The following is a 26,424-nucleotide window of genomic DNA, read 5'->3' as shown; positions in this document are numbered from 1 at the left end:
AAAACAATGTATAAATTAAACATAAAAGATTAAATAAGATGGTCTATAAAGTACGTTCAACTTGCTATTGATTAGTTTTTAATGTCAGAAAGGGCCTCCCCTCGAACCCACTACTAGTAGATGTTATAACCTGGATTCGATTGGGGCCCTCAAACCCCTCGCCGAGGTTAAGGCGTACACTTAAAAATAGCCTAGCTACGCCACTGGTTCTTTGCTCGATAAAACACATGAATGACTTATATCTACATTTTCTGTTAATTTGAATGTAAATGAAAAAATATAGTCATCCCTTGTCTGCTTCAGTTCGGAGGTAAAACTCTTGTTAGAGTTGTGCTTACGTTTCGCTGTGTATAATGTATAAATTACAGCAGCCTCTGATGAAATGGAAGGATAATCCGATATGTCGTGAAGGGGGAGTGTCTTGCTCACTTTACGTACGGTACATAACCTTTGCATCAAATTCTCTTTTGCAGGTGTCTGTCTCTTTCTAAAATACTAGTTCACACATTTCAATGGCAGTCCAAACTTCCCGTCATTCGTTGTCGTCGACCTTAATATTGTAGAAACTATTTGATAAATATGTCTCGGTTCTTAACTTGTTCTCGGCCTACATATGCATGAACTATTTGGTACTGGACGTCTATAGCAAACAAGAAACGAACGATCCAATTAATACAAAATTAAGATGTGATACTTTACCTAAAGGGATACCGTAATCAGTCAAATTAAACATAAAATATACTAGTTATACTTAACAATATGTTCTCTTCTTCCTACTCTCCTTATTCGAGTTAAACATTTCTTGCATTTAATTGGTTTCTGTACTAAGGGTTAGTACAAAGAATTAATCGGAAGACATTAAGTGTTGTATCACTTGTATATAGCAATCATTTGTTGCGGGTTCAATAAATAATAAAGTCCCTAGCTAATGGCGTTAGCCAATCAAAATTACGGATTATAATACATAATAACAGAAATAACAAAGAAATACTGGACAGCACAACAGACCAAATTAATGTCCAACTAATCCCTATCTAGGGTGCGTTCAAAATCGTAGATATCGAGTACCGAACGTATAGCTAGCCAAGCTAGACGCTAGATAGATCAAGAAAGCCTACAGAACTCATGCTATCTCGGTAATTTAAAACGGCCTCGGATAGGTTATTATTAATGACGTCAATTGAATAGCCTAGCTACGTAGCATATTGTTCAGCTACACAGGCAAAATTTGCTCACATGAATTTCACGTGAATCTCACATGAAATTCACATGAAAAATTTCACGTGAGATTCACCTCAATCGAGCTTATACATGAAACTCACGTGAAAATTTTCATGTGAATTTCACGTGAATTGAGATTCACATGAATCTGACGTGAAATTTTTCACATGAATTTCACGTGAAATTTACAACAACAAAAAATTGATATTTTCCATGATTTTAACAAAATTTTTAAAGGGAGTTCCAATCCCTAGAACACCAAGAAACCGTTCATATAAATTTAAAAAAAACCGAAAAAAGGGGTTTGAACCCCCCTCCCCCTCCCCAATTGAGTGTGTCAATCATGACTTAACATGTCCTGTCAAAACAAATCCATTAAAGAAGTTGTGTCAGTTTCAAAACTTTCATTTATTTCATTCAGACTTAGGTTATTAAAAGTCTTCCAATATTTACCCAACCTTGAGAGAGAGAGAGAGAGAGAGAGAGAGAGAGAGAGAGAGAGAGAGAGAGAGAGAGAGAGAGAGAGAGAGAGAGAGAGAGAGAGAGAGAGAGAGAGAGAGACACACACAGATACAAAGTTCTTGTAATATGTAAAGTAAAACAAATATAATTTAAAAACACCATGTTAAGGAATATTCCCAATTAATTGAGACGCGTTCATAAAATAAATATATAGAACCCTTTTTGTTTAATTTTAATTTCTGTCGTAATATTTCCAAGCACCAAATAATGAAAATAGATCTCATCATGTTCATACCACAACTTTATTTGCAGTTTACATGGTTTAGGGAGATAAAATTAAGAATGAAAATGGGGAATGTGTCAGTGAGACAGCAACCCGACCAAAGAGCAGAAACAGCGGAAGGCCACCAATGGAATTTCAACACAGCGAGAAAATCACGCACCCGCAGACTACAGGACTAACAAAGACCAGAGGCTCCTGACTTGGGACAAACGCAAAAATGCGGCGGGGTTAAACATGTTTTGTGAGATCTCAACCCTCCCACTAGCCAATTTAGAATAAAAACACACAGCAATACGCACAGTAAAAATCTGTTTAAAGGAAGTCCGACTCCGATGTCAGAATAGGTAACAAAAGAAACTAAGCAAAATGAAAATGATACATAAATTAACAAAGGACTACTTACTAATTTCTACATAGTTAACAGGTACTGACATGCCAGCTCCAGACCTCAACTAAACTGATTGAAAAATTAGGTCTTCATCATGTGAAAATCAAGCTCAATCTCACCGGTTAGGGGTTTAGTAATTATACCATCATGAAATATATATGAGAAGAACATAACCCTTATCACACAATCTTTAATGTGTACCAATTTACAGAAATTCATTATGATTTTAACACGTGTTCGATGTCGCTGATCATGAACATACATAACAACAATCAGTCCTCTGATCTTTGTTATTCTTGTAGGTGTGGAATGCCATACTGGCTATTTTTTACACAATATACCTATTATCATTTTTGAAATTTAAAATCATGCACGTGAATAATAAAAGTTAAGGGCATCGCTCAATAAGACAGCAACCCAACGACACAATTAACCAAACAACATATAGAGAGATCAACATTTAGCATACAACAATTATCGACCGAGTCTTAAAAAAGGGGGGAGGGTGATATAAACAAAATTATCATAGATCCGCAAACAACACCAAACTATAAAAATTCGCAAAACCCAATGTAAAGTCATCCCGTGACTACTCTCGTCCGGAGGTAAAACCCTTGTAAGAGTGGAGAGTCCGTTTCGTTGAGTAGAATGTACACCTGCAGTCACATGCATCTGATAGGAATGTGGGTGCTATTCTAATGCTTTGCGAAGGGCGAGCCATGATCACTATATATAAGTTACAGAACCCTTGAAGCAGTAATTCTTTAGCGGGTGGTCATTGTTAGGCAAAATAGCTGCCTCAATCGTGAGCAAAGTTCATATAGCGCATTGTGTTGTAAATAATAATTTTACAAATGTAATTTTGTAAAAAAGCGAAAATAAAGGTGGCATGAGTTCGTATTACTACTTGCAAAGTATACATTGTGTGTGAGGCAGAAAAGTTAATTTGTAACTAGTAATATTTCAATGAAAAGGTAGTGTTGTACGGTACCAATGTCCATCATGTACATGTAGTACGTGTCCAAAGAGCCAAAATCTCAAATATGCATAATTCAAGAAAATCGTCAAAATTATATTGAAAGCATTCAAAATAAAACGAATTGAAATTCGTTTTTAAATACAAAATATCATGACAATGCCTGGAACCTCATTTGTGGTTGTTTTTCTTTACGTGAATTCTAGATGGGATTGATATAGTGGGGGGAAAAAAACAGAACAAAGTGCAAAAAAAAAATATGAAAGAATGGATAAAAAATGCAGTAAAAATTAAAAAAAAAAGATTAAAAGATCCTCATTTAGACACTCTAATTATTTGCCTTGAATTGTCGTAAGAATAAAACTTTATAAATTTTATTCGTCCGAATTAAGCGCTTTTAATGAGCGCTGAAAGTCGCAATGATATTTGAAAGCCTAATTAAGCTATATAATAATTGTAACAGTTGAAGAGATATCTGACAAAAAAAGAGGACCAATGAGCCTCCTCGTGGATTTTTTCGTTATGTGATTACTTGGAGGATTTTATATTCGTTATTTGATTACCAGACCAAATATTTCATGATTATTTGATAATTTGATAATCTAGGACTGTATTTTTGATTATTTGGTTATCTTGTTTAAAAAAATTAATGATTAAGTGATTAAATTGGCCATAAAAATTTAATTATGTGAGTACTTGGACACCCGTCATTCATTCTTTTTTGGGTGTTTTATTGTTTCACTTTTTTAGTCTGCTTTTTCTGAAAAAAAATGAATATTACGTGCTACTGGAATTTCCTTTTGTTTCAGAAGAAAGAGAGCAAACTTTATCTGGTCCAGGAGATGAAAAACAAAACAAAATCATGCTCTCCAACAGAAGATGTTGGTACCTAACCTTTTTTCACAACATTTATCCAGAAGGGAAAGAAAGATGTGTCGACAATTATATGGGACGAGTTGTGAAAGGACCGATTATGTGGTACAAGGAAATTATTCGGCCAATCATAACGATTGTTTGTGAATAGATTAGAGTTCATAAAATAGGAGGGTTAAATCACAAAGAATACTTGAATGAGATTTCAAAGACATATGTACACATTTAATATGAAATGATTTTGTTGTAAGTTCTGAAAGTTGATATTAACAGCAATATTTAATGAACACGCTTAAATAGTTTTGAAATTACAAAAACAGGTGCTTACATTAGTTCGAGCTGTATACAAATGGAAATTCACTGTCTTTGTTATTATAGATTATGTACTGTAACACATGATTTAATCAACCAGTTGTGGGTGTGTCCGACAAAAAGAATAAAACCGTTACCCTATAATATAATATCGCTCAAACCTAACTATTTGAGGACATACAGCTAAACAGATTGTTTACCAAACGTCAGTAGGTCAACTGGAGTCAAAATGAGGTCATGCAGTAAAAATCCTGAAACATTTTGCCAGAGAGTTTATTTGGTTAACCTGAAAATAGTCCCAAGCTATCATTGTGTTTGAGTCTGTCTTTGGTCAAATAAGAAGTTTCTAAAAGTGTTGTCATTGCCTTAGGTCCCATCATAAAATTTTGTTTGCGCTATTTGATCATTACCTTACATTGCGGTACACCACCACGATGACATTAAAATACCATATAACCATTTTATGCTAACGCATAACAATATTTTTGTTTTTTTGTATATATTTGACTTACATTCTTTAATCTATGAAGAATATTTATACATGTACAGTGGAGTCCCTGCATGGTGACTGAGCGGCAGGTGATGTCGCACATTTTCTGATTTCCTTATATTGGCTAATATATACAACACAAACATATTCTGTTTTGTAATTTTTTTAGTATTCTGAAGGGACAAAAAAAATTTGATAAGTTCAAGAGCATGAAGAAATCTATAAATACAATCTGGTGATTATGTATATTTAGCCAATTTTCCAGTTAAAAAAATTACATCATGAGATAACATTGGTTTTAATCAAGTCAAATTTTATTCAGATTGAATAAATTTTGCACTGCATCCTTGGCAGTATATACATATATATATGTTTGTTTCAAATTCAACTAAAATTTCGTACTCTATTTTTTTCCCTTTATAATCATGTTTATTCAAAATGATCAATTTTTATAAGGCATGAACAAAATCCCCCAACATTTGATAAAAAATCTTTAAACAAGGGATAACCTAATTTTGGACACAGGCTTACTTAACTCAAAATCTTATGGGTGAAACCATACAAACAGAAGATTTCACACAAAAAAAAGTATGTAATGAATTTGTTCAGTGGCACACAATATTATCTGATTATTGGTTTTATCATGTTTATCAGTTTAATTAAGTAAGGTCATAATTGTTAACTGCACGGATGCACTGGACTGCACCGTACAATGTATACATGTATATACAGGATTTACATGTATAAACAAAGGAGAAGGTCTTGTAAGGGCTTGCATTTTTTTTTTGTATTTTGGCCAAAAAGTTGAAAAAGGATGAAAGATTTTTGACATGTTTTAAACCCTGAAGTGTCTACTTCATTCGATTCAATTGGTTATTATCAAAGATTTGGACTGACTAAGTCAATAAAAACGCTCAAATTCAAGCTTTTAATAAGAAAAATTCATTACACATGCCATTTTACCACAACTTTAGACATTTTTTGTGAAAAATGAAAGTGGTCCCATTCATTTTCACCCTCAACATTTAAATATGTAGTAGATTATTATTGAAAACAAAATATATTTAAGAAATAATTCCTTCATGTCATGCTCTATGCTCATTTTTACATGGGTAGGCATTATATTTGTCGATATTGTACACAGAGCGGTAGCGAGGTGTAAAATATGGTCAGATATAATGCCTACCCATGTTAAAATGAACATAGAGCATGACATGAAGGAATTATTTTGATTCTAATAGGACAAACACAGTATTTTTATAGGTTGAAGCGTATGAAAATACCGTAAAAATCTTTGACTATCCCCGTTTCCTCCCCGAGGAGTCTGTACATTACATTTCAAATTTGATAAGTTTAAAAACTATGTGCAGGGAAAATATATGTTGTTTTATAAAAATATGTAATGAAAGTTTATGTTAGCTGCTTATATTTAAATCATAAATGTATATATTTTGAAGGATAACGATGAAAATAACGTTAATATAAACAGTAAGTTTGTGCGAATGTGCCAAACATATGTTGTGCTCATTAGAACACGGCTTTGTTTACAAAGGGTAATAAGGACGTCATATTAGAATTAAATATTAAGACTGAACACAAGTGTGGCCTCATTAGTTTTAGGCAAAAACAGTCTTAAAATTAACACAAATGTTTAAATTGAGTTGTCTCTCTTTAATCATGTTAAGGTTATGAACCAAATATTTGAACATGTACAATTTACATGTACATAATGTTGTAAGCAAATTTGTTTTCATCTGATATCAATGTATATATTATAAAAGTTTTACTTAGTCAATAAAATTATTTTCAGTATTTTATTTTTAAACAAATAACAAAGGAATACATAGAAAATAAGTACATGAAGATGTCCCAATGAGACAACTCTCCACTGGAAACTAAATGACACACAATGACATAGGAGGTAACAATTATAGGTTGCCTTCAACAGGGAGAAAAACCCATACTGCATAGTCAGCTATAAAAGGCCCTGAAATGACAAATGTAAAACAATTCAAATGATAAAAACTAACAGCCTGATAAGCTATTTATGTAAAATACAAAATGTACTATGAAGGGAAAAGAAAATTGATTAACAGCAACAAACAACAACCACTGAATGCCATTTGTGTATAATGAGCCACTTACACATTGTAATTAACAAGCTTTAAGAGAATGTGAAAATGTATTCATATTGCCCTTTATACAGTGTTTTTATTTTAATACAAGTCTATATACATGATATATATAATATTGAAAAAGTTACAAGTACTTATGTTAACAATTATAAATATGATAAATCAGGTGTGGAGTATACACGTACTGATTAGGTATAGATCCAAGATTTTAAAATAGGGGGACCCTCTGGCAAGTCAATGTTGGAATGATACTTGTAAAAAAATTATGTACAGATTATAACATGCCCTTTTCCATATTGGCCCTGGTATCATCCCGAGACTCCCATATCCGCCTCGAGGCTTTGATACCAGGGCCAATATGGAAAAGACATGTTATAATCTATTTATCACATATTTAAGTTTTGCAGAGAGGAGAAAAAAGTTCAATTACAACACCGTCATTGTTCGCCGTTGTCGTTAAGGACGCAATGACGTCACGTCATTTGGAATCAGGGCACAATATCAACATACTCTTTTTTGCCCCGGGCAATTTTGAGGTTATTACATATGCAAAACCTAAGGTATTCATAACAAATATGTGATAAGCATATATACATTACAATGTATCATATATGAACCTCCATAATGGGGAGGCAACAGTTGTGTGTCTTTTAGTCTTCTTTCTTTTTTTTGGCCATGGTGTTGTCAGTTTATCTTTCAACTTATGAGTTTAAAAATCTCTTTGGTATCTTTTAAACATGTTTAAAGATCGGAACAAACTTTTTAAATGTATTTTGTATTCATACAACATGTACAATGTTTAATGACTTGTGTATACTTTTTCTGTTTTTTTTTTATGAATACAAGATGGAGGTTGTACATGATAAAAGATCTAGACAGACATGAACCATGGTAAACCTACAAAATAAAATAAAAGATATATATATAAAGGTCCGCATACACCATGTACACTATTTGTGTCATGTCCTTGCCTTTTTTTACTCTGTAGCTGATTACTTTACCATATGAATAAAAAATTATATGAATCTGGAATAATTCAGAATTCTGGCACTTGTTTAGAATTTTTGATTAAAACTAACCCCAAGTCCCCAACTATATAGGGTTAGCCATTTGTTTACTAGGTTAATTTCACTTTCACTGATGTTTCAGTATAAACTAACTTACTCCCCCCTTAGCCATGCACTCATGATTAACGGTTAACCCTACATTTGTATTTAGTTGGGTAAGTTTTAATCTGATCTTTCTTATAATTTTTCCAGAATTCCAAAACATTCTTAATTCAAATAATTCCTTGTTTATATTTTTCTCGATGTTGAGACTCATCAGTCCCATAAAATCTAACTTGAGGGAAACTACAAAATCACAATTTTAAAATTCCTTTTCGAGATTTGCATTGACATGGGAGATAACTCTGCAAAAAAGGCAGAAATATCAATAATAATTGATACAAAATTATAACTTTACCATTTGTTTACCGCTTCTATTCAACAGAATTTATTGATATTTTTAGCCGTCTTTAGAGTATAACAAACAACTTTAAAGGTTTTTTCATACCTTTTATCAAGCTACAACTTAGATTTCATAATTCATTTGTTGACCATTGTCAGCATGTTAAGGTATATAGAATCTCAAATTTAATAAAGCTTATTAAGCATATATACTTCTTTTTGTGGTTTAAAGTTCCTTTAAACAAGGTAGATGCTGAACAAATATAATTTACAGATTTAAACTATACCAAATATCATATTATTTTTTCAAAATGGTCACAAAGCCATCAATTTGTTATTTCTTTAATGAAAAATGTGCAAAAATTTTTTTAACCTTTAACTTTGGGTTTTCACATTTCATGAGCAGAAGATTATATAATATAGTAAAATTCGAACTTATAACCCCATCAAAGTATCATTCATTAGTGATTACATGAATTTTAAGAAAATCAACCAATAGGTGACAAAAAAGACTCATTTTTATGGAGTTATCTCCCTTTCCAATGTTTATTTCCACAAGAAATTAAAAATGCTGATTTTGAGTTTTCCTAAGTTAGATTTTATGGGACTTTTTTCTGTGTATATTTGGGGTTTAATGCTATTCATGCTATAGATTAGAACTAAAACAAATGCTGTTCATGCTGTTGCAAATAGTTTGAAGTTCAAACTTAGTTTGACTGGACTATAAATATTAAACATTTTAAACAACCAATATTCAGCCAAAACTGTAAAAATCTGGCTTACATGACACTACATCCCTAATATCTACATGTACAATGAACATGTGTTTACAAATTAACATGATTAAGACAGCTCAAAAGATAAACTATGTTTTATATATGTCTTATACACAAAAGAATAAATTAAACCTAAGCATAAACATGATATGAAACATTCAGTAACAACAAATGTCAATAGAAAATGTCAAGCTCTATCACATGCTTAAACTCAAGCTCCAGAAATACTCAGTTGTTTTGTCCATGATATACATGGTACCTGATACCTGTAAGAATAATTTTTATAAAAACATCAGTAATTATTTAATTTCATTAAATATGATAGCTTATTTAACAAGAGTAACTGCCTCAGATGAAAAATCCTTGCCATATTTGATGTTTTGACACATGCAATGCCTTTATACACACGTAATTAGTGATTTGCTTGAAGACAGAATATGTTTATACATATTTACTTATTTAACCTCCTATACATTTCTAGAAATATAATTGGTTAAAAGCAACTTTTTTTTAATATATTTTCAGCTTGATTCCAGAGCAGGATTTCTGAAGGACACCAAATAAAGAAGTCCTGCATAATATAAAGAATTTCCAATGGAAAGTAAGAAGGATAATGGACTCAGTATTTATATCAAAACAGAACCAAATGACCATGGCGACTACTTACCAGAAAATAGATCGGAAAATTTTGCATGTTCGAGTTACCATGGTTATGCTGAAAAGAATAGAATAAGTATGGGTAAAAGACCAGAACATTATGAATATGATGCCTATAAGGCTAAATATGCATCTGAAAATAATATGATTTATGCTGAATACAATAGACCAAATTTAATACGAAACAATGAACATGAATATGATGGTTTTCAACTTGAAAATAGTTCAGAAACTAACACAGATAAAAATAATAGGGAAAAAAACAGACTTGCTATAAATAGACCGAAAAGTCCAAATGAATATGATGCCTTCTTGTCTAAAATTAGATCAAAAGCTGACGAATTTATGCACTACTCTGAAAATCTCAGAACAGATTCTAGTGTAAGACTTAATGAATATGAACAGAATCAATCTAAAAATAGATCTGAAGATGTTGCCATTGACTACAGTCTGGTACAAGAAATAAAAAAGGAACCAGTTGAGGAAGACCATTGCCTTTCTGAAGCAGAAATCAAAGATGCTATGTACATGCATCAAAATTTACAAATAAACCAAGAAAAACCTAATCAGAGTCGAATTTTCGTTAAAAACACTGAAAATGGAACTCAACTTAGTTTAAACTCTAATACCAAAGATAACCCTGATCTTGTGAGAAACACAGCATATAAAGATGAAATGATGCACATCACCGATAATTCTAGAGAGGCTGATTTAGATTTAAACAAAGAGATATGCAAAGCAGTTGAAAGAGAAATTCGTGAAAATAATGGTTTATTAAACAAGGAAAAACAAGCACCGCAAATCTCTAATACAGATATGACACAGATAAGGGATAAATTTGTAGATCAAGGAAATGAATCCAAAGATGATAAAAATTGTGAACCTATTGATAAACCAGGATTAAGAAATTCTGACAATACCTTGAAGTATTATGCCAGGACGTGTACAGACATAATCAATGCATCAATAGCAGGTATTATAAACTCTGAGGCTACGAAAAAGTGTGAAGTTGGGGGAGTGAAAAACAAAAGAAAAAGAAGAAGTCCAAAGTTCAATTCAAATTCAAATACAAATTCAGATGAACATTTAAAAAGCAGTGAAACGTTCGAGGAAAGTATGTATATAATAAACAGTTCGTCACCAGTGTTTTCGAACACAGCTGATCAGACGAATGTAAGTGCAGAGACTAAATCAGCTAAAGGAAAATCACCATGGATTTGTCAAACTTGTGGTAAAGAATTTTTGCATTTCTCACGTTTAAAGACACACACGAGAACGCATACTGGCGAAAAACCATTCATCTGTGGAACATGTGGTAAGAGCTATGCCAGTGCAGCGAGCCTGGCCAATCATGTGAGAGTCCATACGGGTGAAGAATTCACTTGTAGTACCTGTGGGAAAACCTTTGTAAACCCAGCAAATCTAAAGTTGCATATTCGAACGCACTCAGGAGAAAAACCATACATCTGTGCTACGTGTGGCAAAGCATTTGCTCAGTTGGTACATCTACGATTACATGATAGAACCCATACTGGTGAAAAACCGTTCATCTGTCAAATATGTGGCGTAGGATTCAGTCAAGCATCAAATCTGAGGTACCACAAGCAGACGCACACTGATGAAAAACAATATCACTGTAATATTTGTGGAAAAGGATTTAATCGACCGGATTATCTAAAAGATCATGAACAAACACATTCAGGTGATAAAACTCATGTCTGTGACATTTGCGAAAGAGGGTTTAGTAGGCTTAAAGATTTTCAGGCCCATCTTCGAACACATACAGGTGAAAAACCATATATTTGTCACATATGTGGAATTGGCTTTTGTCAGTCAGGAAATCTCGCATCTCATGTTCGAACGCACAGTGGCGAAAGACCATACCCGTGCACTACATGTGGACGAGAATTCAATCGCTGGTCAAATCTTAAGTCACATGTTCAAACCCACAATGAAGAAAAACGATTCAGTTGTGAAATATGTGGAAAAGGATTTAATCGACAAGATCGACTGAAGAAACACGGTAGAATACATACGAGGGATGATAGTTTTAAATCTTTGGAGGGTATGGATATGACGGAGGATGATGTTAAATCTGACACACCTATGGAAAACGAAGATCTAGAAGAACCTGAATCTCACCTGAGAAATAAGGAAAAGTGTTCAGTAGACATGGACAGTGAACAAAAAGTGGGAGAAAGTCTGGAAAATGTCCAAAGATCTGAAGGGAATTTGGAAAAGGGAGGCAAATTAACAGTTAAACTTTGGAAAAACCAAGAATTTTCTAAAAATTTTAAAGAGGTTCAAAGATCGACAGTAATAAATAATGAAAAATCTATAGAAAACATGATAAACATTAACAATGAACATGAATTTGGAGAAAATTGGGAAATGAATCAAAGATATGAAGTAAATATGGGAAATAATCAAAATTCTACAGTGGACATGACAAAAGACCATAAACATGATCAACCTATAAACAATTATAAAAATATTGAAAAATCTGCGTTGAACGAGATAAACAATGAGAAATCGGCTGAACATTTTGAGAAAAATGAAAAATCTCAAATAAACATGGACAATTCTGGAAATTCTTTGGAAACCTTGGAAAATGAAAACAAAACACCATGTGCACTAGGTGGTAGTAATAATGAGAATTCTGATGGACAGGATGAAACGGAAGTTAATTTTATGGAACATGATGGATAATTATAAGTTTTAGTGTTTCAGTGTGTACAATGTATATATATCTAGCCTTAGAATAACCATTAGTTAGAAAACAACAATATTTGTAATTGTAAAAGAGGTTGCTGGAGTGCAGGATTTTCAATTAATAAACCTTTTATTGTCATATATGACTTTTATCAAATAATATAAAAATATATATTGACATGTTTGATAAACATGATAAATTCTAGTAGAACAGGAGTACAGGACTATTGTTACTGTTTTACATTTCTTATTATGCATGTTAATAATTTATGAAGTATATAGTACAATTTATTTTAATATACATTTTGTTATTTATTAAATTAATTTTAATTTTTTTCAACATTATTCAAACATCATTTTTGATGGTGAATTTTAACTGGGAATGCTGTTGATTTTGGGTGATTATCATCTGCAGGATTATAGATAATGATTGTAATTTTCATGCCTTTAATTTCAATTAAAGAATGCAATATTTAATATTTTGATAGCAATCTTGGTTTTTTAAAGCAAATGTTTAAATTTGAATGATGTCTTCTGTTGATTTTTCAAATTAAAACATTTTTGACATGCTAGCTATATATATAGACAAATGTTAGAAGAAACAAACCCAGCTCATTTTGCTTTTCATCAATGATGGTTATTTTTTTCGACTTTTTCCTAATTACATACCACTTAAAGCTTTATTTTAGTAGGCCATGTATGGTGATTTTTTTTAACTATCAACCATCTCAAATAATTATGTTTCTCAATATTTTTCAAAACTTCCCTTTTAAATACACTAATTGTACATGTTCTCCTTGTGACCTTTATCTATCATGGTATGCTATCTGAACTATTAAGAGGCTGTCCAAATAAATCTCAGGCAAATCCTATGATATGGGTGGTGCAACATAATTTTTTTCCCACTGATTTTTTTGGTTCCAATGCAATGTTTATATCATACAAAGGATATATATGTCAAAGATATTTTTGAATCAACAGTGGATGGCTCAGAAAATGATTTTAAAGTTCACTAACAATGCAATAAAATTTTGTACAAAATGAAGAGTTATCTCCCCTTTTCAATGAATTTTCAGTGCTTTCTATGTATTTTTTTTTCTCCTTATTTGTTGCAGTTAATAAAAAAACAAAATTTAACTTTGAGAAAGAATGAATTTGTGATATGAATTAGATGAAAAAATTTTGAAAAACAAAAAATGTCATGTGCCATTCCCTGCCTGGTTTTTCCATGGACACCCTATAAAATGCTATTTATAAGGATCTTGTAAATTGAAATTTAGTTACTAACACCCTTTCTCATTGGTAATGTAAGTCATTTTTCATCACTTGAAGATGTATATTAATAATATATTAATTAACTTTTATAATTTTTTTTCAAGATTTGAATTATCTCCCTTTAATAGAAAATGTACTTTACAAGTTAAGTATTTTTGTTCACCCCTTTAAAAAAAAATTAACCTGAAAACATGCCTAAACATAATTTCCTGGTTTGTGAATTAATTTTTAATTAGAGTTCAAACTTTATTCTTAAGAACTTAGCAAAAAATCCATTTTGAAAAGTTGTTTTTTTAAAAGTAATAACTATATGCATGGTCTTAAAGAATTGCTCCCTAAAGGCTTGTTACAAACAATATTTTGAAGATTTTAATTGTCCATGAAATTGTTGTATAAAGAATAGTAAAGACATCTATTACAGACAAACAATTAAACACTCTATTAGACCAATACAGTATATAGTGAAGAGAAACTTAAGTTATCATGATTATAGAATATAAGAAAAAAAAACAACTTTGAAACTTACATAAGTTTCGAAACCTGAATGTTTAGAGGATATAACTCAATCTCTAAAATAAATTAACTTACTGTACAAGTAATCAAAAACACTTGTATAGTATGATATAAGTATTACCCCTAAATGACCAGTTAAAGTTTATAAAAATACATTTATATATATTATACAGTTTGAAATTCTTGTTTTTTCTTATACATTTTTTCTTGATCATGTAAATCATTTACACATTATATATCTATCCATACTTTACTTATGGAAGACTTTACTTTCCCGCCATAAATTTGAATTTTGAATTTATTTGTCACTGTTATAATATATATATATTAACAAGTACATTAAGGAGGTAGACCTAGGTTAAGGGAAATAACTCTTAAAATCATCAGTACGTTTATGTCAACCATTTTTTAAGAATATATTCTAAGCTTCTAGGTTACATAGATTATTTTCAATCTGTTTCAGGTAAATGCTTAAAATACATGGATGAACTTGACTTTTACAAACGCTTAACTGATTTAAAGAGTTATCTCCCTGAACCAAGGTCTACCCCCTTAACCTACATTGTTATGATTGTAAATGTATCATCAATATTTCCATTCTGATATGTCTGTGGATTATTACCTTATTAGAAATAAGAAAATGTTGAGACTATATAATATACAATGTATATACATGTAGCAAACTGCTTTATTTTTTATGTCCACAACATTTTCCTGGTCTGAACTCTTAGAGGAGGGTCATTCTGGGAGTGTTTTCTTAAAATTTATATCACACATGAACACACCCGTGATATTGTGGGTCCGTGGCAGAATTAAAGTATATAACTATGCATAAGACTTATGTTAGTGTTGGGATTGTCATCTGATAAAGTCATGCTGGTTATAAGACGCACAGTTTTCTCTGCTTTCAAAATCATTCTGTTTGAACACGTCGACCTGGAACTTATCAATTATTGGTAATATTAATTATTTGGAAAACAAAAGGTCCTGGAATGAAGTATTTTTTAATCAACAGCATTGTCCTATATTAGTTATAAATAAAGTTGAATTCTTTGATTCACTGTTTTACGCCATGCCCGCTAACAAATTAAAAACTGTACCTATACGACTTATTTTAAGTCCAAATTTTTAGTATTCCTATTGTCATCTTAGAAAGTCTTACTGATTAAAATACTACAAAAGGGAACAATGTGACAATGATTGAATTTATAAGTGTCAACCCTGTGATTATGACCCCTGTATATAGCAAAATCCGATATATACCGTTTGGTGGTGTGCCTGTCATATGAGGAACGTACAGATAAGGCAATAGGTAACAGGTGAATATACTATTGGTACCGGATTCGGCCTTGAACTTGGTAAATATTGGCAATATCAAGGGTCTGGAGTGGTGTAAATTTTAATCAACACCGTTGTCCTATATTTAGCTCTATATAAAATTGAATTCTTTGATTTGGCGTTTTTACCCAATGACGGCTGACAGATCAGAGGCGTAGCTAGAAAGAAACGATGTGGAAGCAACTACCAAGAAAAATTTTTGGGACCCTATGCAGAAATTATTTATTTTTTTTTCGGTTTTCGGTCATAGGACGGTTAAAAGAGGAGCTATATGTAGATAAAAATTTATGAATGTAAAACTATTAATAAATCTTCTGAATATAGTGATACATAAACAACACATATTTGTGATACAGAATTTACTCAAAATTGTCCAAAATCTGCTCTTCGAGTCTGGGCAGAAACAAACTTCTCTATTACTTTGTCAACATTCACACTGAAAACCCGATGAATATAGTAATGCTATGTAACTTTCATTGTTCATTGTTGATCGTACATTTGTTTTCAATTACATACGTAGTACCGTGACTGATAGTTCTCAGGGCCATCATCGCGAGATGTTATAAACCAGCGTACGTGTTCGGCATCGAGCGACCTCCCAATTGAATTCGTCAAAAATACATGCTAGGTCAGTTTCGTATGTTTCAGACAATATTGAGATTTGTTCGTTTGTGATATTTCCTACAACACGATGAAGCAGATACAGCACAAAGAAGCGATTTTCTGATAACTTGACGCGACTCCACTCTCCAGTTGCCTTATCATATGGTCTATGAACGCAAAAAATAATGAGACTTTCCAATACTGTTTTGGCGTGGTTGCAGGGTGATTGGCTCCGGTAGTCTGTCAACCACATCGCCTCGGCATAGTTTCAACGATATCGAAGGGATCTGATAATTCTAATGCCGATTGGTACATCTCATTCCAAACTTATGAACTGTACACTGTAAAATGTGCTCCAAAACTACATATCTAAGACTGAGTATTACAAATTCAAAAGTAAAAATCTTGTAAAAATTTAAAGATACAAGTAACCTTCCGATTTTGTCATAATCTCAACAAAAAAAAATATATTTTGAAACCAAATGTCGTAACAAATATGACAACATAGGTGTTTCCTTTAACATTCAATTTATAAATTTTTATTTTGCCATTTCTTTTTTTGCATGCCGAATCAATGTGCACGCAACTTCGGAGCTACGATCTTTTTTCTGAATGAACAGCTTCATCAACACTTGTAACTAGGTTGTCAAACTAATATCCGGGATAGACGGAAAAGACACCAACAGTCTCCGATTCCGATTGACCAACTAATCTCTCTCTCTTCTGCTTTTTTTTTTTTTTTTTTTTTTTTTTTGTGAAAATGACGTGGATGCACGTGCTACGCCCTGCAGATTGGACCTCGTTATTTAAGTATTATGATGTTATAGATTTTTGTTTGTCTTTAAAAATAGCGCTTAATTCTCCTTAAATTTATTTTACTACTATTTGTTTCTTTATTATATATTTTCGTTATCTGTTCATCATACATTTCTGTAATTAGTATTTTATAATGGGTCCACAATTATTCTTTACAACTTTGCACCCCTTCATTCTCTATATTTTTGTTTTTGTTTGCCCTTTTTCTCTATTTGTTCAATTTTTTGGTCATCCTTTTCCTATCTCTGAATCCAATCGAGACCCTCCTATAGACTGAGCATGTCTGTCATGTTTCAGGTTTGATATTAAGTAGAAAGTAGAAAAAAAGAAAATACTCTCTTCTGAAAATATTTAACAGAAAACAAATTCGCTAAGCAAACGACAAAATCAAAAGCTCAAAACACATCAAACGAAGAGATAAACACTGTCATATTCCTGATTGGTACAGACATTTTCTTAATATGTAGAAAATGGTAAAGTAAGACTAGCTCAATCCCTCATGTGTGAGGGAGTTGAAAATGAAATTGAGGTCACATCAATTTGAATTCATTTTGGATTTGAACTTTTTAGAGTGTGTTGCCTGTTTTTAATTAGGATTTGGTCTCAGATGTCACAGTTCACTGAACTAAATGTTATATAGTGACGGCATGATTAATTATATTTTACATGTTCTACATGTACTGTTGTTTCGAATATGCCGTCATTAATTTGTTCTTTGAACAAGCAGAGAGCTGATTTACGGTTAATGAATAGTTTTTTTTTACATGTTGCACTCCAGTTGTTGCCTAGCTTAGGGCCTGACAATTTCTTTTTAAAATCCGCATCTGCATAAAGCATTTAGTTTAAACATATTTATTTTATAGTGGATTGGGAAACAAGTTTTGCAACTTATATTAATCCCTTTCCACTTTGCGGGTGGGAGTGCTGTCTTGTAGCGGCAATAGCCTACTCTTTTTCGAAAACTTCAAGGGTGTCTTTTACGTGCAAGAGAAATGACTCTCTCTTAACACGGGTCAGCCATGATTTATCGTCCCCTTCCGACGGACTATCATCGTTTATTGAAGACCATACTCGTAAATGGTGTCAAGGGAGAGCATTTGCGAGCATGGTCTTGAGAAAACACTCGAAAAAGCGTTTTAAACTTAGATGAGACAGCAACCCATTAACACAAAAAACAAAATAAAAAGACATATAGTAAGAGTTTACCAAACAGTGTTCAACAAATTAACCTGCTCGTATACAATGTACCAATATATAAATGTGATTGTCATAAAACATGTGATTTGCCTTCATTTGATGGTTATAAATGAGATTTCTACCATTGATGTCCGATTTCGTTCACCAGAGTCAAATTTATGAAATGGGAAAAAGGGTGGGTAGCACGGCCTCGCCTTTTTGGGAAAAATTGTTTCTGATATTATGATTAAGGAAATCACTGAGACATAAGTGGGGCTGGTCCCTCTTCGGTAGTCAATGCCCCCTTTTTCATTCTTAAGGTATCAATGTGATAGTTTAATACCAGTGTTCTATCTGTCCACAATTGAGAAAGACAGCTCAACTTTACCCCCTTTTGTTAGACCCTATTTCGTTATTGTAATATTCTATGTATTTGGAGAAAAGGGGGTAAATTGTTAGTTGTCTGTCCGTTCGATGGAAACATTTGATGCTAGAACTACATGTACAATTGGAGCTTCATTTACATGTTATAGAAACATACACTTTGAATAAGAATATCAAAAAGTGTGTCTTTATAAAAAATTATTATACATAAGCAAAAACGACATGCAAATTAAAATTGACATTCCTATTAAATATATATACACCAAAAGAACGTCAATGATTTCAATAGCAATGTTTTTTTCTATAGTTTCGGCAAATTAGTAATATTATAATATACGGAGCCGGCGAATTACCACAAGGAGACTATTTTGCCGGAGCTGGACAATAGCCACTGCCTTCAGTAACCATTTGTTATATATCTGTATGTTGAATACGGCAAATTATATATTAAGTCCGACCTTGTTCGGGAGAGCGAAAATTTTCAAAAAATAAGTTAAGTAGGGTCAAATTTTGGAAGATTTTTATGGACAGATAGTTGAGAAGCCTCAGATTTTGGGAAAAGAAGGACCATGGAATTCTCTCTCAGTTTATCAAGCGATTACCGGAACAGCATGCGTTTTTTGTTAGGGCTGGTACACATAAAGACAGTGCTAGTGCATTGTCCGCAGCTAACCCCGGAGGTCAAAGGGCACGCTCCATTGGGCGTTCATCCAAAGGTGCCAGAAAAAGGAGTCCGCCTCAGTGTGGCCAACGTGAAGAAATAAACTATATCAAATTCTCAACATGTTCAAACAAAAGGAAATAAACAGTCAGACCGATATACTCATGAGCAGATGAGAAATAACTGAATTTAATATCTATTTAAACCAATTGCAACTCATACAACTCTTATCCAACTTTTCCCCACCCGCACATTTTTCAAAAAATGAAAATTAATGATCGTCTCATATTCAGTATCATGGAAAATAAGTGAAGCTTTTTTATTCATTATGTTAAGTATACAGGGCATGGTCCATAACATTTTTTCAATTTCACTATCATAACTATGACAGACAATAATACAATTGTTTTTATCCATTCCATTAATCCTAGTTAGTACCTCTCCTCACGGTAGGTATAGTGTCCGGCTAGGATCATGGTTTTTCGAGGAACACATTCTGTTTCAACTTGTCAATATTCTGATTTGTCAAATATGGAGGGTATGCAAGAATCTGCTTAATAACACCTCCTTAAAATTTAGATAACTGAGGTTTCTCCCCATATCTTAGAAAAAATTGACACATGTTGATGCAAATCGTGTCCTTACGTATTTTCAGCTATTTTCTTAGAAGTACACGATTGCAAATGTGCATATACTATTTTGTTAGTCTGAGGATTTCGCTCTCTGTTTGGAAAAATATATTAGGCACAATGGGTACTTGCTTCCATTTGTGTAATCTGAAGCTTTTATTTAGCATGTTCAAAAACAAAATAAATGAGAATGTACGTTTTATTCAAACTGTTAAATTGTGACTATTTTTTTAATGAAAATCTGTTTGTCCCAGTTATCTGTATGAATAAAAACTGCATATGTGACACCATAGTCATGACTGAATTCAGTCAGTCTTGCACTACTACTTTCATCTTAATTTATTTGAATATTCAATTGATAATACATTAAAAATTAGAGATTGGTAGCAGTTGGGTGTGTGCAATATCCTACACAACAAGTAAATGCTCTGAGGGGTATATACAGTTTTTACAGAAGTGCATAAGAAAACTGTTGACTGAATTCAGTCAATTTACAATTAAACATCAGGAATCATCTTCCTTTTTTCAAAACTAGATTATAGTATTATAGAAAAAAATTCCAAGTTGATTCTAAATATACATATCAATGTTAACAATAACGAAAATCTTGACTGAATTCAGTCACTGGCACCACTATTCATTGACATTATAAAGTACATGGTTTGTGCAGTAGAAATATCTATACAATATATACAAACACATTTTAAATCTAAGTCTATGACTGAATTCAGTCACATACTATTATCGTTCTGTCTTATACATTATGGTATTTTCCCTGTTTGTATCCACACCATAGGTGTTTAATAAGTGATCTTGTAGTTTTCAGACATCAAAACAGTTGGTCTATATTCCTATTGACTGTTTATTATTCCTTGAAAACTTCTTTAAGCGTAGTAAGGTAATCTTCTGATGTTACTACTAATAGGAGGTGTACTTCTATCATAATCAGCAACATATTCTTTTTAGAAACAGTGTTATATAGACAATCCCAATATCAGTAGCGTTGATAGCAAAACAGAAATATATAGCCACGACTGGGTCAAGATCGATTGGTAGCAATGCTTGTGATAAACTGTCTTTTTCGTTATGATTAGTGAGGCTACTATTTATAAAAAAAACTGTAACTATGATTAAATATTTTCTTCTCTTATTTATCTTGCTCTCTATATCATTTTATTCTCAATTAATTGTCAATCTTAACTTCTAGGTTGCCTTGGCCGTATTTGGCACAACTGTTTGGAATTTCGGATCCTCAATGCTCATTAACTTTGTGCTTGGTTGGCTTTATGAATGTTTTCGTATGAGATTCACTGATGAGTCTTATGTAGACGAAACGAGCGTCTGGCGTGCTAAATTATAATCCTGATGCCTTTGATGACTCTAAGTTGTCCATTGCTGATAAAGCTTCTTCTACCTACAAAGAAATTTTATCTTTAAATTTGATGTTATTTGTGCATATATTTTACAATAAACGACTATAAAGATACTAGTTATCTTTACATATGAATATCTATACCTTTATCATGTTCATTTATTAAATTCAAGTAAAATTAAGCTTTAAAAATAATTATTAGAATTTGGATAGGTTGTTTTAAGGTGACACACTTTACCATGTTTACATCAAATAAAATTGACATTTGGCTTAGAGTTAGAGATGAACCACAATATTCTTCTTTTATTTTCACTGAAGAAGGAACAAATACTTACATAAAAAATTGCACCTGAATATGACCAATCTAAGAACTTCATACGTTTTTTTGTTGTTTTTTTTGGAGAAATTAAAGGGAAATAATTGATAAATTTTCGGTCTACATTCTATTAATCCAAAGATCTGTATACTTTTTGGTTTTGATTCAAAATATTAATTTAGAGATATTGAGTTTGTTTTTTAAGGGGGGGAGGGGGTTCACATGTAGCGCCGTATCTAAAAAAAACAATTTATGATTATTGTTTAAAACTTTGCCCACTTCTTAGTTATATTAATCTTAAGTTCTGTATTCTTTTTGGTGATGCTTCAAAACTTTAATTATGAGTTATTGAGTTTTTTGTATTAAAAAAGTATGTTAAGAAAAGGTGTGTTTTCACATGTCACGCTGTATCTCAGAAACTATTTAAGAAATGATTCCTTCGTGTCATGCTCTATGCTCATTTTAACATGGGTAGGCATTCCATTTGTCGATATTTTATACTGAGCGATAGCGAGGTGTAAATGTGGTCAAATATAATGCCTACCCATGTTAAAATGAGCATAGAGTATGACATGAAGGAATTATTTCTATTCTAATAGGATAAATACAGTGTTTTTATAGGTCGAAACGTACGAAAATACCGTAAAAATGTTTGGCTTTTTCCCGTTTCCTCCCCGAGGAGTCTGTGCATTACATTTCATATTAGATAAGTTTAAAAACTATGGGCAGGGTAAATATATGTTGTTTTATAAAAATACACAATAAAAGTTTATACTTGCTGCTTAAATGTGTACAATTTAAAGGATAACGATGGGAATAACGTTAATATACACAGTAAGTTCGTGCGCATGTGTCAAACATATTTTTTATGCTCATTGGAACACGGCTTTGTTTACAAAGCGTTATAAGGACGTCATATTAGAATTATGATAATGGCATAAAACGACGGGCGTATCATGAGCTCATAGCGCAGCTGTTTATTTAGTAATGCGTGAAGTACCAAGCTAACTTTAAGATCGATGACTTGGAAGGAAGAAAAATACACAGATCATTTAGGCATATTTTAGATAAATAAAAAAAAACAGATGTGGTATGATTAAATAAGTTTTTATTGATTCAATATACTGCATATTTTTATAAGATCAGAAACAGGTAAAATTATAAATTATCTCCCCCCAAAGAAAAACATAAAAAAGTGTCCCCCCTTTTATGCTTTAATGGACCCGAGATGTAGACCGTAGAACTAGACTCTTTACTTGCAAATTTTCAAAACATGTATCACAAGTTCACAATTGGTTCATGTTTAGACAGTAGGGTGCATATCCCAGGTTTTTTGTTAACATAAATCAAAGGCATTTGGTTAAAGTCCGGTTAACATATAACATAAGGACAACTTTCTATATATTTATTTCATATTAAAGAATCGAAAATTCCGGAAATGAATTTGCATCAACATGATTAATGAAAATTGCAACAATAAATGTTAAATTGTTGTAAACCATGTAAACTGAGGTCACAACTTTCAATCATTCAAATATTTATTAAAATAATGAAATAACAAATTTTTTATTGACAATGATAAAATGTAAAAAATCAAAATTGTCACTTAATTGCAAACAATATATGTTTGACTTTCGATCCTGCATAGAAGGTGCGAAAATTTAAACCTCGACAAGCGGTTAACCTCTGCAGAAACTGAATTCGCTACCCTATTAGATTGTATGATTTGTCGTAGCCTCGGGTCCTGGCTCACTGATTGCTATAGCCTGTGATCCTGGGCCACTGTTTAACCATAGATCCAGTATAAGCTAACGCTGACGAAATAGAAGGCTGGATTAAGATGTCAGTGTTGCCGGAAGACATCCCAGTACGACTTATATAATTGATTAATGATTTTTACCTATGAAAATGGGGTCAATATAGGGCAAAATACTTTATATCGATCGAAAAAAAAAACCAAGGAGATCGAGCATTGATAAAAATTCCTTAATTGTTATTTGATAATTTGAATAACAGTTAACAACACACATATTTTCTAAATACCAGTTAACACCAAGTATGAAAGTACCTAATCAACCTAAGCAAAAAAGACCCCCCCCCCCCCCCCCCCCCATTTTTATTAAAGAATTGTCCATATTTTTACATATAGCTTGGCAGGTCCTTTCTGTAATTTTGATATAATTTGGGTCCAGCCATTTTTAAAAGGGCCCGGGTTCAAACCCAGGATAGGGGGAGCCTTATGTTTACCTATTCAGACGCATTCATCGTCAAAAAGAGGGTTCCACCACCTTAGATACGCCGCTTGTCCCAAAAGCAGTATTTTACCGTTCGCTGTGAAAACTTTTTTGGGGCTAGAAAAGACTAGAGTTATTTTTTTATTTGAATTTATTGTCTGAAAGACCTGCAGAGACAAAATGTAACCCAGAGTTTATGATATAAGTTCACTGACTTGGACTTTCCCGTACTATTTATAGGATATCTGATGAGGAGTTGTTTTTATTACTAATAATGATCACATATTCTTGCTGATTAGCAACTGTGAAAAAGGAAACAATTAATTTTTTTCGTTGCAGCGACTATCCTGTCCGATAAAGATCTTTGTCAATTTTGGGAAAACGTCCTAGATTTTGTCCTTCCTCCGTCAAAGTTTTATCTTTGATTATATCATCATAAATCTGTCTGCGCATCTCATTACAGTATAACCACAGTATCCGTGAAAGGCTTATAATTTACTGTATTCGATACATACGTATAATATCATTTTCAAAAGTTCAGATTTCATTCCCTAAATTTGTCCGTCGAGTATTGATTTGATATTCAAAATTCCTTTTTCAGTTTTTGAGAGATTTCTTTAATTGTCTTGCCTTGTATTTTAAAATCTCATTACTGGTTTGAGTGTATCATCTGGTTTATAAATAAAGCGCGCTTTTCAAACAGCGTAATCACATGGCAACAGAGATTTTTCAAAATGAAATATCCTATACTTTTTGTGTTCATATGAAGAGTTTAATTATATTTTGTAACCAAATACGGGTCCTGAAATATAATATGTGACAAATGGTCTGTATAGGTGTTTTTTTTAAAGAACCTCTTTGATCTCCAACACGTCGGTTGTCTCGTATAAACTCTTTTCGTGTGCGTGCTAGATCACGCCTTTAAGTCTACATGTGTCTAACGTCTCAGAAATTAAAGAAACTCAGTGTCCTTAAAACAAGTTTTGAGATATAAAATTAGGATTGTTGAATTCTTACCTATTTCAGAGAACTAGTGCAAGGACAGGTGTGGTATGTCCCCAACGACGAATACACATCTAACTTTGCTCATTTTGTGTAGAAAAGGAAACTGCCAAATGAAGATCTATGTCTGTATTTAATTTTTAACTGAACGTCTTCCTGTCAAATTTTTAAGCGCGGAATCTTGTTTACAAATAGGTTACATTTGATAACCTTAACCTTTGCACCTCAACCTATGATTTATTACAGTTGCGAACATTGGGATAGGTGTTACGGAATTTCGATGAATGACTAAACCTTAATGAGGTCAAGAGCAACTCTACAAGATCCAAGTTAAGATAATAACAAGGTCACTTAAAAATTTCTGATTCAGCTTTAAATATTGTAAAATAAAAATGAACGGAGATTCAGACTGAGTTATTACTAATCTATACTAAGTTATTTGTGATGTTAATGTATCTTAAGCAATATTAATAAAACTATGTCTTATGATAAGTTATATCAAATTATGTGATAAAATCGTTGGTTTTATTGTTATTTAACTAAATACAATTTTCCCATTTATACTTTGAAACTCTTGAGATTTATAGACAGAACGTAATCTCATAATTTAAATAGCACGGTTTTGAAGAGGATTCCAGTTTCTAAGCTGGCTTATTGTGCAGATTTTTAAGTAAAAATTCACAGCATTTCAATACCACCACTCTCTCCCCTCCTTTCCCCCCCAAAAAAAATATCAAAGCATCTCAGGTCGTTCGTTTCCTTGGATAGGACAAACACATAAATGTCGCTTCAGAATTTGTTCAGAAAATGTCAAATTTAGGACATTTATATATATAACGAAATTGAGCTATCATCTGCGAAAAAACTGAGTGGCAGATACAATAAACATATTCACAACTTTCTTTTCACTTTTAGTGAATTAAACTTGCGCTTGTGTATTGTCCTTATTGGGACTCTGTTCCTTGTGTTGTTTGTTGAAAATCGTATCCATATCAACATCGCTTGCGATGACTTTTTTGGTTTTGTGCTGTTGGGTTTCTGGCTGAATTACTTTCACTCTCATATAAATTTGACTCACAACAACAATTCTTCTGAAGATTACCACAGAATTTACGTTGAACCCGTGTTTATGTTACTTTTTTGTCATTTCCTGAATATTTCATTTGACGGTTGGACTATATTTTGTCTCTATGACGTAAACATTTATCTTCTACATTAAGACAAACCTGTTTAAATTTTTATGTAAACCGATATAAATTTACAACTTAAAATGTTGTGTACAAAATAAGCAAATACATGTTTGTGGAACTGAATCAGGGAAAACATTTCATTGTCTTCTTTTATACAAAAAGATTAAAGTTTTTCTTGATGA

General features: G+C 32.3%; 1 protein-coding gene and 1 long non-coding RNA gene across 3 annotated transcripts in view; one reads left to right on the top strand and one right to left on the bottom strand.

Annotated features, from left to right (window-relative positions):
- LOC139482701 (uncharacterized) overlaps nt 1-25,237 on the bottom strand; it is a 931,021-nt gene extending 905,784 nt beyond the window's left edge. Inside the window, exons 1-2 of the long non-coding RNA XR_011654919.1 lie at nt 25,068-25,237; nt 19,967-21,542 (exon numbers count right to left, since the gene is read on the bottom strand). This is a non-coding gene — a long non-coding RNA (uncharacterized lncRNA). The remainder of the gene's footprint in view (nt 1-19,966; nt 21,543-25,067) is intronic.
- On the top strand, nt 7,969-15,305 carry LOC139482412 (zinc finger protein 180-like). Of its 2 annotated transcripts, none has more exons than XM_071266316.1 (2): nt 7,969-8,031; nt 9,890-15,305. In XM_071266316.1, the coding sequence occupies exon 2, from the start codon at nt 9,959-9,961 to the stop codon at nt 12,728-12,730; it is 2,772 nt and encodes a 923-aa protein (XP_071122417.1). In that variant the 5' UTR covers nt 7,969-8,031; nt 9,890-9,958; the 3' UTR covers nt 12,731-15,305. The 2 variants fall into 2 exon arrangements, with proteins under 2 accessions (XP_071122417.1, XP_071122418.1); XM_071266317.1 differs by having other exon boundaries at nt 7,969-8,070.
- Nucleotides 25,238-26,424: the final 1,187 nt, after the last annotated feature.

The sequence above is a fragment of the Mytilus edulis genome, chromosome 7, assembly GCF_963676685.1.
Source record: "Mytilus edulis chromosome 7, xbMytEdul2.2, whole genome shotgun sequence".
Classification (NCBI taxonomy): domain Eukaryota; kingdom Metazoa; phylum Mollusca; class Bivalvia; order Mytilida; family Mytilidae; genus Mytilus; species Mytilus edulis.
This window is presented reverse-complemented; position numbering and strand designations above follow the sequence as displayed.

Excerpts from the sequence above, each read along its gene's own strand:
- LOC139482412 (XM_071266316.1), top strand. The coding sequence starts at position 9,959 with ATGGAAAGTAAGAAGGATAATGGACTCAGTATTTATATCAAAACAGAA.